The sequence below is a fragment of the Cetorhinus maximus genome, chromosome 19 (genome assembly GCF_964194155.1).
Source record: "Cetorhinus maximus chromosome 19, sCetMax3.hap1.1, whole genome shotgun sequence".
In the NCBI taxonomy this organism is placed as follows: Eukaryota; Metazoa; Chordata; class Chondrichthyes; order Lamniformes; family Cetorhinidae; genus Cetorhinus; species Cetorhinus maximus.
In genome coordinates this window covers 62,674,727-62,688,654 of record NC_135897.1, presented here as the reverse complement: position 1 = coordinate 62,688,654, position 13,928 = coordinate 62,674,727, and the positions used below count along the sequence as shown (strand labels likewise).

The 13,928-nt window shown below is 46.1% G+C and overlaps 1 protein-coding gene across 1 annotated transcript in view; it reads right to left on the bottom strand.

Annotated features, from left to right (window-relative positions):
- The window catches only part of ece2b (endothelin converting enzyme 2b), a 281,119-nt gene extending 268,080 nt beyond the window's left edge, over positions 1-13,039 (bottom strand). The window contains exon 1 of the mRNA XM_078563943.1: positions 12,932-13,039. Within this exon, the coding sequence (XP_078420069.1) occupies positions 12,932-13,024 (93 nt within the window). The 5' untranslated portion in view covers positions 13,025-13,039. The remainder of the gene's footprint in view (positions 1-12,931) is intronic.
- Between the last annotated feature and the right edge of the window lie 889 nt (positions 13,040-13,928).

Genomic DNA, 13,928 nt, shown 5'->3' with positions numbered 1-13,928 from the left:
TAAACTTACAACTTAAAATGCTGTGCTATCTGTAGGAAGTAGACAAAGATCTTCCTAAAGTTGCATACCTGAAAGCAATGTTTCAAATTTTCACCCTTTTCATCACCATTGTGCAGTTCTTGGGGGGAAACAGTAAGATTGAACAAAATTCAGTAAGAAGCAGAACTGCAGCATGTGTTGTTAAAACATGGATTCCTTTATTCTCCTTCTAGACTCCCTCTGCTGGTACATGGTATTGGTAGCCTTAAGTGGTTAAAACATACAATGCAATTTTCAATACTCTACAGATAGGTCCTGAAGTCTTGTGGCACAGTAAGTAGTGTCCCTGCCTCTGAGCCAGAAGTTCTGGATTCTAGTCCAACCTCAAGTCTTGATGGCCAAGGAAATTACATTCATAATGTGGTCAACCAGGTTGAGTATCAACCAACAAATCCTCTCAACATATGCCAATGGCAGGCAGTAAGAGCGGGAGAGATTCCTGGTCAGCCATGTGATGGAAAGAATATTGGAGCCTCCAGCATCACACTCCATAGTTCTTGACTACAATGTGCATGCAGCCATAGTAACTCAGACTCCCTGAGTGAACTGAAACACACCACCACCACAGATAGATCTACAACCCCAGCACCCATTCATGAGCTAGACACCTAAACATTAACAACCCACCTCAAGATGTGACGGCAAATATCAAAGGATTGCCTATAATGTGAAAGAGTTGATTCTGCAGCCATACGTTGTGCAGATTACTTGTACCTTTAGTTCTCATCAGATCTAAACTCCAAAAGTGCACTGGGAGCTGGTCCGTCTAACTCATTTAATATTTGCCCCTGAGTCACTCCAGGGCTTGAGCATAAGATCTAGGCTGACATTGGGCATGATTTAGTGGAGCCTGCAGGAATGGGAATGATGGCAAGGGAGGCTGCATGAATCAGACAAGAGGATCCACATCAGATTCCCAACGTTGGGAAAACTGTTCCCAATTAAGTTAGGGGTGGGAGGGGCCAATGTGCAAATTCCACCATCCAGCATTGAGAAGGCAATTAGACTCATTAATGAGCTACTTAAAGCCAATTATCCCTGAGCCCACTGGACTTTAGTAGTGGCTTAGGGATTTAATGGGAATCACATGCCTTTCTCATGCCTCCCGAAGGCTGCCCAGGTTTCCCTGTGGCCCTCGGAAGGGGTGTCCCTTGTTGACAGGCATGCTGTGTCTGATTGAGGGACCTAACATTGAGAGGGGGGATGGGGCTGCTGAAAGCCGTGTTCCTGCATTTACCTTGAACTCGTCCGTATCCCCACCTTTTGGTGACCCCCTCCCCGTTACCCTTACCTTGCCCTCACTCACCTGTGCCCTGGGATCCAGAGTCAATCCTGGGGCTGGACCTCAGTGCATTACCAGCAGCAGCCACCACTTGCAGTGGCGCTGCCAGTAATGGAGAGCTGCCAGCGTTTGATTAGTCAACAGTTCTCGGGGGCAAGATTTCCACCCCAGTGGGGGCTTTATTGGGTGGGAGGCCCAATGCTGGCTAGTTAGTTTGTGAGTTCTTGCTGTGTATGAACTGGCTGCTATGTTTCCAAACCTTAGGCCCCTCACTCACTTTTAGGAGCGTGCCATCGTGCTGACTGGTGAGGACGTGGAACCTGCCTACACTGACGGTGAGGTTCGCGGCGAACACCCACCTGAGGATCCTGCACCACATCATCCCTCCCTCAACGCAACTGTGAATGTTCTTTCTCTTATTTTTGACTCTGCTGACTTATCTCTACTCTGGATCACAGGGAGCTCTGCCAAGGGACCAACAGCCAGTCCCTCAGCTCCATCCTCGACCTCATCTGCAGCCAAGAGGACTCCTCCTCCAGTGAAGCGGTGGAAATAAGCAGCCTGGAAGACCCGTCACCACAGAGGGAGGAGCCGACCCATGAGTGATTATGGAGGGAAAAATGTGTGTGTGGCAGGGCCTTTTGGAGCCTCGTGCAAGCACACTCACATGCACGTGGATTCTTCACGTTTCACAGTCATCCCAACATCCTGAGCATTTTCAATGCTGCCTGCTGGGGTTCGCTTTCAGTTGTCCATCTGAGCTGACCTCCATCTCCGCCCACCCACTGATCTCATTCCCATGCAGCACATGATCTCACCCACCACGACTCTCATTTCACTTTCAATTTGGACATCAAGGTGCTAATTCAGTTTTACTTTCACTCCCTCATCCTTTACCCTTCTCAAGTCACCCATTTCCTTTCCCCCATCACAGTTGGCCACCCCCCAGCATCACCTTCCACCTCCCCTCCATTACCTACCAGCCACAACCCTTTTCCTTCGGGGAGGTCCAGGTGAATGTACACATTCCCTTCCTTCCCAAAATCGCACCCCCATCCACATGCACCTCCCCAACCTCCTCCTCCCCACTCCCAGTGTCCGTGTTTGCTTCCGGGTCCCCACCAACCACCCTCGACGTCCCTTCTACCACTACCGTCAAACCCTCACCCTCCCACCCTACCACCTCACTCTGCCCTCAGTCAACTCACCCTTCCCCCATACCACACCCACCCTCAGTTTGCCCCCATGGAAGCACACATGGACCTATCCGACCCCTCCCATACACATTCACCTGCAGATCCCAACCCCCGCACCCTTCCCCCCTTTGCAGCCCTTCCCCCCTTCGCACCCCTTCTCCCCTTCACACCCCTTCCCCTCCCGGAACTGTCTTCCCCCCCAGAACCTCTTCCCCCCAAAGCCCCTCCCCCCACCGAGTCCTCCCCCCGGGCTCCCCCTCCCACCCTGCTTAGTCGCTCCCCCCTCCCAACTCCTTCCTCCAGACTCACTTCTTCCTCCACTCTTACTCCCTCCCCTCTCCACACCCCTTCCCTTGCACCTTCCACTCTCCCATACACCTACCTCACCAGTTGCCGTCTTCTCCACCATTACCCCCCTCCCCCCTGTTCTCCCTCCCCCCTCCCAATCTCCCCCCTGATACCTTCATTCCCCCCTCCCAACCTCACCCCATCCTGACACCTTCATTTCCCCCTCCCAACCTCACCCCCCCTACACCTCTTCCTCTCCCGGCCAATCCTAGCTCTTCCTCTCCCACCCCCTCAACGATCATCTGTTGTGACTATCCAACTTCCATGTGCTGTTTCACAGCACAGCCATGCCCATCAGAATCCACCCAGCATGCCATGGTCGTTTCTCCAGTGTGCCGTTGGTATCGGGCTCTGGCATCTTCCACTTCTCGGAGGTCCGCAATGTGAACAAAGCCTGGCAGGTAAGTTCTGGCTTCTGCACCTCATGGTTGCCAAGGTGGGTGAGGTTGGGTATGGGAAATGAAGGCATCAGGATGGGGGCAAGGTTGGGAGGAGGGAATGAAGGTGTCAGGGTGGGGTAAGGTTGGGAGAGGGGGCATGAATGTGCCAGGATGGGGTGAGGTTGGGAGGGGGAATGAAGGTGTCAGGTGGTGGCTGACAATGTGTTTTCCTGCCAACATGGGCGGACGAACCAACAGTGGGGATGATTCCTGCAGGCAGGCCTAATAATGATATGCTGATGTATTACAATGAGGTTCCTGACGTCCGATGATGGAGAATGTGGCCTGCAATTGGTGGGCTAAGCGGACGATCACAAACTGGTTCGCACCATATTGTCCGCTCACGCCACTGAACAAGCAGTGGACACAGAAAATCCCGGCCTTAATCACAGTTTAAAGATCTACAAGAGTACTTTCATCCAAATGTCCAGGCATTTAATCAAATTGTGTGACATAAGTTAATTTTAACCCCTGTACAAAATATTTCTATTTTTATAAAGAATTGTGCTCAGTATCTTGCTTTGCCACACTGCTTCTCTACAGTCTGAAAATTAAGTAATCTATTAGTTTTAATCTGTTTAGTTAGCTCTAATTACATTCTTTTGCAGTTTATAAGGGTGCAGCTTTCAGATCACAGGAGCTTCTGTGCTTGAAGATCCTTTCCTTTCACTGGTGTCCCAGAGCTAAGACCTCACACTATATTTTTATAAACTATATATATGTCGACATGGCTATTTCCTAAAATTTTACAAACTCAACAAAGACTTTGAAAAGGCTGAAGCTATGTCTGTGTGTAACCCCAAACAAAAGGAGCTTTCTGGCTGTGACCTTCGAACAATAGGAGCTAATCTAGCAATATTGATAAAAATTGCACCTTGTTATCTCTGAAGAGACACTAACCACCCTGATGATTGCAGAGACCAAATTCAAAGGGAATTATACAAAGGCCATCTACATTTCATAAACCAGGCCTGGCCAGTGGAGTTTGTCTGCCTGTTTGGACAAAGGACCCTTCACCTTTCCTTTCAAATTCTTAATGTTGAAACATTAACAATCTCAAGAATCCAGACAATATATCCTTATATCCTTTGTTAAACCCAAGTGGACAGATGGGAGTCACGTGACATGACCCACTAGCTGGAGGAACCTGTAACACTGCCTTGCTGCACTGGCAATCTGTCTGCCATTTTTCATCTAGCAAGCAGTAGCTCAGAAAAAAGGGCTCAGCCCAGGTTGAAATGCCTGCTGCCCCCATCTATACTGTTTCTACTGGAACATTTAAACTTCTGCACCTGCGCCTACAAGACTAATTCAACTCTGCATGCCTACTCATTGTGGAAGTCGTCTCTACTGGAAAAATGAATTTTCCAGCATCAATCTTAAGCCTGCCGACCATTGGACTTTGATTCTGGACTCTGTGGTCTTTGCCCTGTAAATCTTCCTTTCTCTATCCCGCCTCATTTATTGTATGAGTGAAAAAGGAGGCTACGTTGCACCCCTCCTCTCGTGATTGAATGTGTGCAAATAAACTACCCCTCTGAATTTGCCCTATCTCAAGTTTGTTGTGAGGTTATTAATATAAATTGGATCACACCAAAACTGAGGGGTTTGGGAAATACACCACCACTTATCAAGGGGGAAATCAAAATCAAAACACCTTTCTCTTTATGGATGGGTGGCGAGAGGAGAAAACATGGTTTTTTTAATTAAAACCCCTCCTGTCTGTAACACTAGGAACGCAAATGTGTTGAAAGCCTGAATGGTAAAATCAAGTATTTGATAAATGACAAGTACATTTAACTCTCACTAGGCTCAGGACCGATATAAGGTCATCCTTTCCCTATAAAATATTTAAGTGCATTGCCACTATTATTTCTACAGCACCATATCCCACAGAACGAAACCTTCACTAGTTAGAGGTGAAGTACTGCAGCAGCTGCTGCTTACCTCACAGAAACCCAGTCATACTAGGAATCAAATGCTAGATCAAGAAGAATGTGGTCTCATACCCAACTTCCAGGTAAACCTTCTAGCCACTGTTGTGCCAAGCAAATTTCCATATCAGCTACAGAGCTAAATATACCATCAACATTGTAGAAGAACCTAAATAGGACAGCATATGATGTTCCTGCCACCCAAGTCAAATGCTGCATACTTAATTTAACAGCCCTCAAATGTTTAATCCAGGCTCTTAGGGCAGAATTTTCTGCCTGTCGGGTGGCCGGGCCCGACCCAACCTCTAGCGGGTGGGGAGCCGATCCTCGCCAGCGAAGTGGGCCGCACTGCCATTTTACGTGGGTGGGCCAATTAAGGCCCACACAGCGTGACATCCGACGGGAAGCGCTATGCGCTCCCTGTGCGGGGTGGGGGGGTGGGATTCCCTAAAAGCGAGAGTGCGCTCTTTCGCGCATGCGCACGAAAGAGCACACATCTCCCTGAGGCTAAGTGCAGCCTCAGGGAGATCGCTTCCACTTTGAAAAATATTAAAAATAGAAAATAAAAATCCCTAACATGTCCCCCTCATGTGACAATGTCCAGTGAGATGGGACATGTTCATAATTTACATAATAACTTTATTAAAATTTTAAAAACCCTGCATGAAACCTTATCCCGCTGCTGGATGAGGTTTCATGTTTTTTCTATTTGCCGCTGGGGCTCCTGGCCTGCCCGCCAACCTTAAGGTTGGACGGGCAGGTCCTTTAATTGTTTAAATGATCCTGTCAATGGCCTCAATCGGCCATTGACAGGTCGGCGGGTCCGCAGCTGATTTTGCTGCGCCCCTGCCTTCCTGAAAATTTAAATGGGCCGGGATGATGTCGGGGGTTCCACCTGCCGTCATCCCGCGTCATTTTACGCATCGGCGAGCTGGCCCCGCCCCCTGCTCGCCGACGGCAAAATTCTGCCCTTAATGTCTGCTGTACAGCCCATCCTTCTGAGTAACATGCCAGTGCAGGTTGCAGCCTTATTCCTTGCAGCTATTTTGTGATTTTCCAACAAATAAAGCATGCAATTTGATCCCAGATTTCACAAATGGAGCCAGGAAAAGACCTTCCTTTGCATTAAGGAGAATTCTTTGGACAAATATTTCATACACTGCCAGCTTAATCTGCATATTAGTATCCATCTGTTTTTTTCATAAAAGCACTATCTTTCAAATACTACATTAACAATAGATCGATATATCATGTAACAACAGATGAAGAAATGGAATTTGAATCTGTACTGAGGCCTTTGTTTTTCATTCTATTTACATAGTGACTTGAATGAAGGAATAGAGGGCTGGATATCCAAGTTTGCCGATGACACTACATTATGAGGCACAGTAAGTATATAATGAGAGCAGAAGGCTGCAAAGATACATAGATAGCTTAAGTGAGTGGACAAAACTTTGGAAAATGGAATTCAATGTAGGACAGTGTGAGGTTATCCACTTTGGATCTAAGAAAGACAAATGGGAGTATTCGCTCAATTAGAGACACTAAGAAATCTGGAGGAGAAAATAGATTTGGATGTCCACGTACAAAAATAGCAGACAGGTTCAAAAAGCCATTCTTATCTCATCCCTATGTGACTCTAGTCCCACAACAACATGATTGACTCTTAACTACCTTTTGAAACGGCCTAGTAAGCCATTTAGCTGTATCAAACCACTACATAGAATAAGAATAATGTAGGAAAGGACCATTTGGCTGCAACCAAGGCATTGAATGTGGACATAGCAAAGACACACCCAACCCAGTCGATTCTGCAAAGTTCTCCTCACTAACGTCTGGGGACTGGTGCCAATGTTGAGAGAGCTGTCTTGCAGACAAGCCAAGCAAAATACCAACATAATCATACTTACAGAATCAGACCTCCCAGTCAAAGTCCCAGGACCTCCATTAGCACCCAGGGAGTACTTCCTGTTCCACTGGCAGGACAGTCCCACAAGACATGGGGACTTCTATATGGCCAGTGAGATTGCCATTGGGAATCTTCAACATTGCCCCTGGAAGCCATAAAGTCTCAGGTCAAATGTAGGCAGGAAACCTCCTGCTGATTGTAACTATCACCCTCCTTCAGATAGTGAATCAGTACCCCTGTAAGTTGAACACTACTTGGAGGAAGCGCAGAGGGTGGAAAGGACACAGAATGTACTCTGGGTAGGGGACTTCATAGGATGTGAACGTCATTGGCTAAGCCAGCATTTGTTGCCCATCCCTAATTGTCCTTGAGAAGGTGGTGGCGAGCCGTCATCTTGAATCACTGCAGTCCATGTGGTATAAGTACACCCACGATGCTGTTAGGAAGGGAGCTCCAGGGTTTTGACCCAACAAAGGCAGTGAAGGAACAGCAGTATTGTTCCAAGTCAGAATAGTATGTGATTTGGAGGAGAACATGCAGGTGATGGTGTTCCCATGCATTTACTGTCCTTGACATTCTAGGTGGGTAGATGTCATGGCTTTGTTGAAGGAGGCTTGGTGCGTTGCTGCAGTGCATCTTGTATATGGTACATACTGGTGCTACAGTACATCATTAGTGGAGACAGTGAATGTTTAAGGTGGTGGATAGGGTGCCAAGCCAGTGGGCTGCTTTGTGCTGGATGGTGTCAAGCTTCTTGAGTATTGTTGGAGCTGCACTTATCCAGGCAAGTGGAAAGTATTTCATCACACCCTGACTTGTGCCTTGTAGATGATGGACAGGGCTTTGAAGAGTCAGGAATGTCTGCTAGTATGCATGCAGCAGGTGGTAAGAGAACCAACATGAAGGGATAGTGCACTTGACCTTGACCTCACCAATCTCTTTCTCACAGGTGCATTTGTTTATGACAACATTGAGAGCATTTACCACTGCACAGTTCTTGTGGAGGCACAGTCCTGTCTCTTCACAGGGGACATCCTCCACATCATTTGGAACTGCACTGTACCAAGCTTGATAGATTAAGAGCAGATCTAATAACATATGCATACAGCCCTTTAAACTTGAATTGCTGGCCAGATATTCTGCATCCCCATTAGGCTTGTTGCTGGTGCAAGATTAAAACCATGCTGGTAGTTTTTGCTATTTATTCAAATAAGTTGACACTGCAAAGTTGGACAAATGGATCTCAGTGGACTGTGGGCGAGCTTAGACAAGCCAACTATTCCAAATGCAGATGGGTGGCTGACTCAAACTAATACACAGTCCCTGGGCTCACAAAATTGGCCCTTAATTTGCATTTTTGAAATAATATGGTTGCACGCATTTAAAAATGTTGTATATGCCTGAGGAATAAGAATAGTTCATCATTAATTTCCCATGTAGTGAGTTTCTGCTCATGGATGGACCACCAAAGGAGTCATTGAATCATGGCAAGGCAATTCTCCACAGGAGTGGAGGAAGAAACAAAGAGCCAGTTGTGAGAACAGGAAAAGAAATTATGAAAATCTAAAACAGGAGAGAAAGAAAGGGAAAAAGAGGATTGGCACAAATGGATATAATGGATGTGCGCATGACATCAGTCAATAATATAGTTGAAAAACAAATTGTTAGAAAGAAAATGCAAAAAAAAATAGCTACAATTGAATAAATTAACATTTCAATATAGCTGAATTTTGGTGAATGTGTGATAAACATTTTTGGTGTGAACTTTAAAAAGTGAATGCCAATCTTGGTCAAAATTTTATGAGGCCTCAGGGAGCAGGATGGGAAAGGAGCCAAGTAAAACTGGGTGGGATGGTAGGGGTGCTGTGCCCCCCACCTTCCCACTGCCACTTAAGGGCCTCTTCCTGCCACTGCTGGTATTTTACCAGCGGTGAATAGATACCTTGCCATAAGGTGGGACCACCAGGTAAACCCTAGCGGCCTTCCTATGGGCTTGAGAGGGTCCTCCTGTTTTGGTACCCTGAGGCCCACAAGGGCCATCCTCCCACCCCCAACTCCACCTATCTGCACTCCAGGCCCCCTCGGTGGCTGCTGCTCTGGGACCTACTGCAGTCCCATAAATGGCCAAAGTGGCTCTGCTGAGACCGAAGAGTTTCTGGCCATTCGATAGACTGGCAGCTCTTTGGGGTGGAAGCCACACCTGTAGGCAATTAACTGCTTGTTCAATGTAAAATCCAGTTGTGACTTCCATGATTGGCAGAGGGAGGTGGGGTTGCACCCAACTTTCTGGCTGGTGGATGGGACCACTACCACCGTGTAAAATGCCCATCCATTGATTCACATGCTTGCACAGTATGTTCCAGACTGGCACAGGGAAAGCCCTTGCTGCATATCACTTGCTGGAGAATAGCTTGCATCAGAGAAAACCCCAAAAAGCAAGAAAATATCTTATAAAATTAAGAAGCAACAAATTAGAAAGAACTCAAAGTAAAAAAAAATTACATAAAAATCAATACCAATATGTTAAAAAGTTTGAAGCTATACTCTAACATAAAGGGTTGAATGGTCTATTTCTGTTCCTATATTCCTGCTATTTATCAATCAATGGCATCAAATACAATTAATTTGTATTTTAAATATGAGTCCATTTTTCGGTTTCACTGACGAGCACAGATTGTACAACAGCTTTAGCTGTTCCAGTGAATGAAATTGTTGTCTTGTATGTGACGATGCAGATATGTGGGAGTGGCATTTGAATGTACATTATAAATCAGGAAGACTTGTGGTGAGCTAGTTTTGCTTTGTGGGAATTGTTCAAAGGCTACTCCAGTCCAGAAGATGAAAAGGATGCCAATATTGAAAAGTACCCTCTGTAAATTTTAGGGTTCATTATGTCCACATTAATAGATACGAAACTCATTCTTATCAACGTAAATCTCATACAGTATTTCTTGGAAGCTTTTATTTCAAAAGTTCATGTAAGATGCAATCCTATTATTGAAAACTTGCAAAGTTATTTGACCTTGCACCAATGAAACATTTTTTGTAACAGTAAAAGCAAGCAAGAAGTGACCTCTGATGATGCCACAGCTAACATTGATTGTATTCACTTCCTCCAAATAAAAGGTGTGGCTATGGGTACCCGCATGGGCCCCAGTTATGCCTGTCTCTTTATGGGGTATGTGGAACATTCCTTGTTCCAGTCCTACTCTGGCCCCCTCCCACAACTCTTTCTCCGGTACGTTGATGACTGCTTCGGTGCCACTTCATGCTCTCGTCTGGATCTGGAAAAATTTATTAATTTTGCTTCCAATTTCCACCCCTCCATCATTTTCATGTGGCCCATCACTGACACTTCCCTTCCCTTCCTTGACCTCTCAGTCTCAATTTCTGGTGATAGACTGTCCACCAATATTCATTACAAGCCTACCAACTCCCACAGCTATCTCGACTATAGCTCCTCCCCACTTCCTGTAAGGACTCCATCCCATTCTCTCAGTTCCTTCGCCTCCATTGCATCTGTTCTGATGATGCCACTTTCCAAAACAGTTCCTCTGACATGTCTTCCTTCTTCCTTAACCAAGGTTTTCCACCCATGTGGTTGACAGGGCCCATGTCCAGCCCATCTCCCGCGCACCTTCCCTCACACCTTCCTCTCCCTCCCAGAACCATGATAGGGTCCCCCTTGTCCTCACTTATCACCCCACCAGCTTCTGCGTTCAAAGGACCATCCTCCGCCATTTCCGCCAACTCCAGCATGATGCCACCACTAAACACATCTTCCCTTCACCCCTCTCCCGGCAGCTTTCCTCAGGGATTGTTCCCTCCGGGACACCCTGGTCCACTCCTCCATCACCCCCTACACCTCAACTCCCTCCCATGGCACCTTCCCATGCAATTGCAGAAGGTGCAACACCTGCCCTTTTATTTCCCCCCTCCTCACTGTCCAAGGGCCCAAACACTCCTTTCAAGTGAAGCAGCACTTCACTTGCACTTCTCTCAATTTAGTCTACTGCATTCGCTGCTCCCAATGCGGTCTCCTCTACATTGGAGAGACCAAACGCAGACTGGGTGACCGCTTTGCGGAACACCTTCAGTCTGTCCGCAAGCATGACCCAGACCTCCCTGTCACTTGCCATTTCAACACTCCACCCTGCTCTCATGCCCACATGTCCATCCTTGGCCTGCTGCAATGTTCCAGTGAAGCTCTACGCAAACTGGAGGAACAGCACCTCATCTTCCGACTAGGCACTTTACAGTCTTCCGGACTTAATATTGAGTTCAACAATTTCAGATCATGAATTCTCTCCTCCATCCTCACCCCCTTTCTGATCCCCCTTTTTCCAATAATTTATAATTTTTTTACAACTATATTTTTTTCTTTTCCCTCCTATTTTTAAATTTATTTCGATCTATTGTTTCATCTCCACCTTTTAGCCCATTTCGATCCCTTCCCCCCACCCCACCAGCACTAGGGCCATCTGCCACTAGCTTGTCCTGCTTAATGTCCCCATTAGCATATTCTTTAGATAATATCACCGCCGTCAACACCCCTTTGTCCTTTTGTCTATGACATCTTCGGCAATCTCTTCTTGGCCTCCACCTTGGCCCCCTATCGAGCTCTCCTGTCCCACCCCCTTCTACCAGCTTATATTTCATCTCATTTCTATATGTCTTAGTTCCGATGAAGTGTCATACGGACTCGAAACGTCAACTGTATCCCTCTCTGTAGATGCTGTCAGACCTGCTGAGTTTTTCCAGGTATTTTTGTCTTTGTTATAGATTATATTAGTGTAGCGCTGCATACACCAGAACTTGGACCCCACTATTTATGGGGAGGAAGCAGGGGCATGTGTTTGCAGCTGGGAGATTCAAAAATGCTGGGAACACAGAGGTCCTGCTGAAATCAATGGCAGCATATTAGCATTGTTTTACTCCGTTTCCCACTCAGCAGATGACCAAATTGAGAGACTAACCCACTGCTGGGTGGGAAAGCCAATGGGAACAGGCCAGAGCCGCAGACCACAGAGGCCATTCCTGACAATGGCAGTAGATGGTGGGGTGAATCAGAGCAAGGCAGCAGGAAGGGTGGGAGAGATCGCAGTGAGGGAGAGATGGCAGGGAAGGGTCTGAAGATCCTGGGATGGTAGGCAGATCAGAGCAGAAGATTTGCTTGGGGGATGGGAGGAAGCACTATGCTCCTCTTGGTCCACAGGCAGGATTGGAAATGTTCTTACCTACTGGAACTGGCAGCTCCCACCCCCTATTAACTGCCAAGTTTCTTCATTCCTGGGAAATCTGACCCACAGCCTTAAATGGTTCCCAAACTTTGAGGAAAGGAGTTTCATTTAAATATTATAATCACAGACTACTTCTCCCAAGCGGCTTACCTATATGACCCTAAACTACTGCACTTAAATCAGAAGTAGACATGTTCAAGGCAAGTTGGAGTCAGGTTTCACATACTTACCAATTAACATCCCAACCCCTCACAAACCTCTCTTGCCCCGTCTTGCCAGGGGTAGAAATTCTTATCCCAGTCTTGGCAAAACTAAAACTGCTAAACTAATTCAGACAAAAAATCCAATGTAAGCAGGTCTACCTTGTTCCCATTAAGGCAATTTTTTTCCCAATCCTTTTTTCGAATGTTCTCCTCCTTAGTTAACCCATGCCAAGTACACCACCTGGGACAAGGTGGTTGGGAAACAGCATTTTCATAGGCTTTTGCCAATGATTGAGAATTTCTGCAGCTGTAAGCAAACAATGACCTAAAAATAACTGACCTCCACATCATAAAACAGGTCAGTCAGAGTCAGCTTCATTTTCTGCTGACAGCCAGAGATACTGAAGACACCATCCACAAAGATGCCTGACATGCAGCGCTTAGCGTCCCAACCATTCACATTTCAGCTCCCTTCCATTCTGGGATCTTGCAGGATTTCACAACTTTTAATTCCAATGCCCCTTCACATGTGTGCACACACATGCACAAACTGTTTGAAATGAAAGGTCACAGTACAAAGGTTGCAAATGAGGCAACTTTCTATGCTGATATGTACGCACTGAAAAGCTGGCTTCAATCCATTGAGTCTACAGTGTTAAATGAAAACTCCGGAACAACAGTTCCAGCAATTGATAAGCAAAAATTGTCAATCAGTGACCCATATAGTTTATCCATAAGAAACAATTTAGGAATATTTAGAACTCATGAGAAAATAGAGATATTATTGCTAGGCCCTTTGTTAAATTTCTGTTTTGATGAATCTCTTGACATTAATGGCAAAGAGAATATAAGGCTTATTATTTGAGTAGTATAATGAACTAAATGGACCAAAGCCCCAATCTTAACTCAAGAGGTTATGTTTGTGCTGTGTGAGGGCTGGAAGCAGCCATGATGTCTCTAGCATGAAGCTAGGACCATTTTAACTTCTATTACGGAAACATTACAAATGCGACTCTTAATATTTAAGAAGGAAGGGAGAAACCAGCAAACACAGACCTGTCAGTTTAAGACCAGCTGTAGGGAAGTTACTGGAGTCAAACGTCAGAGATAGAATGACTGAACAGTTGGACAAGTCAGCTGATCAAAGAGAGTCAGTTTGGATTTGTGAAGGGTAGATAAAGTCTGCCAAATGTAATTGAATATGTTGAGGAGGTCACGAGTTTGGTGAATAGAGGAGTAGCTGTGGGCGTTGTCTGTATGCACAGAAGATTATTAGCAAAACTCAAAGCACATGGAGTTGGTTAGTAATTGATTGGGAGGTAAGGGGCAGAGTAGGG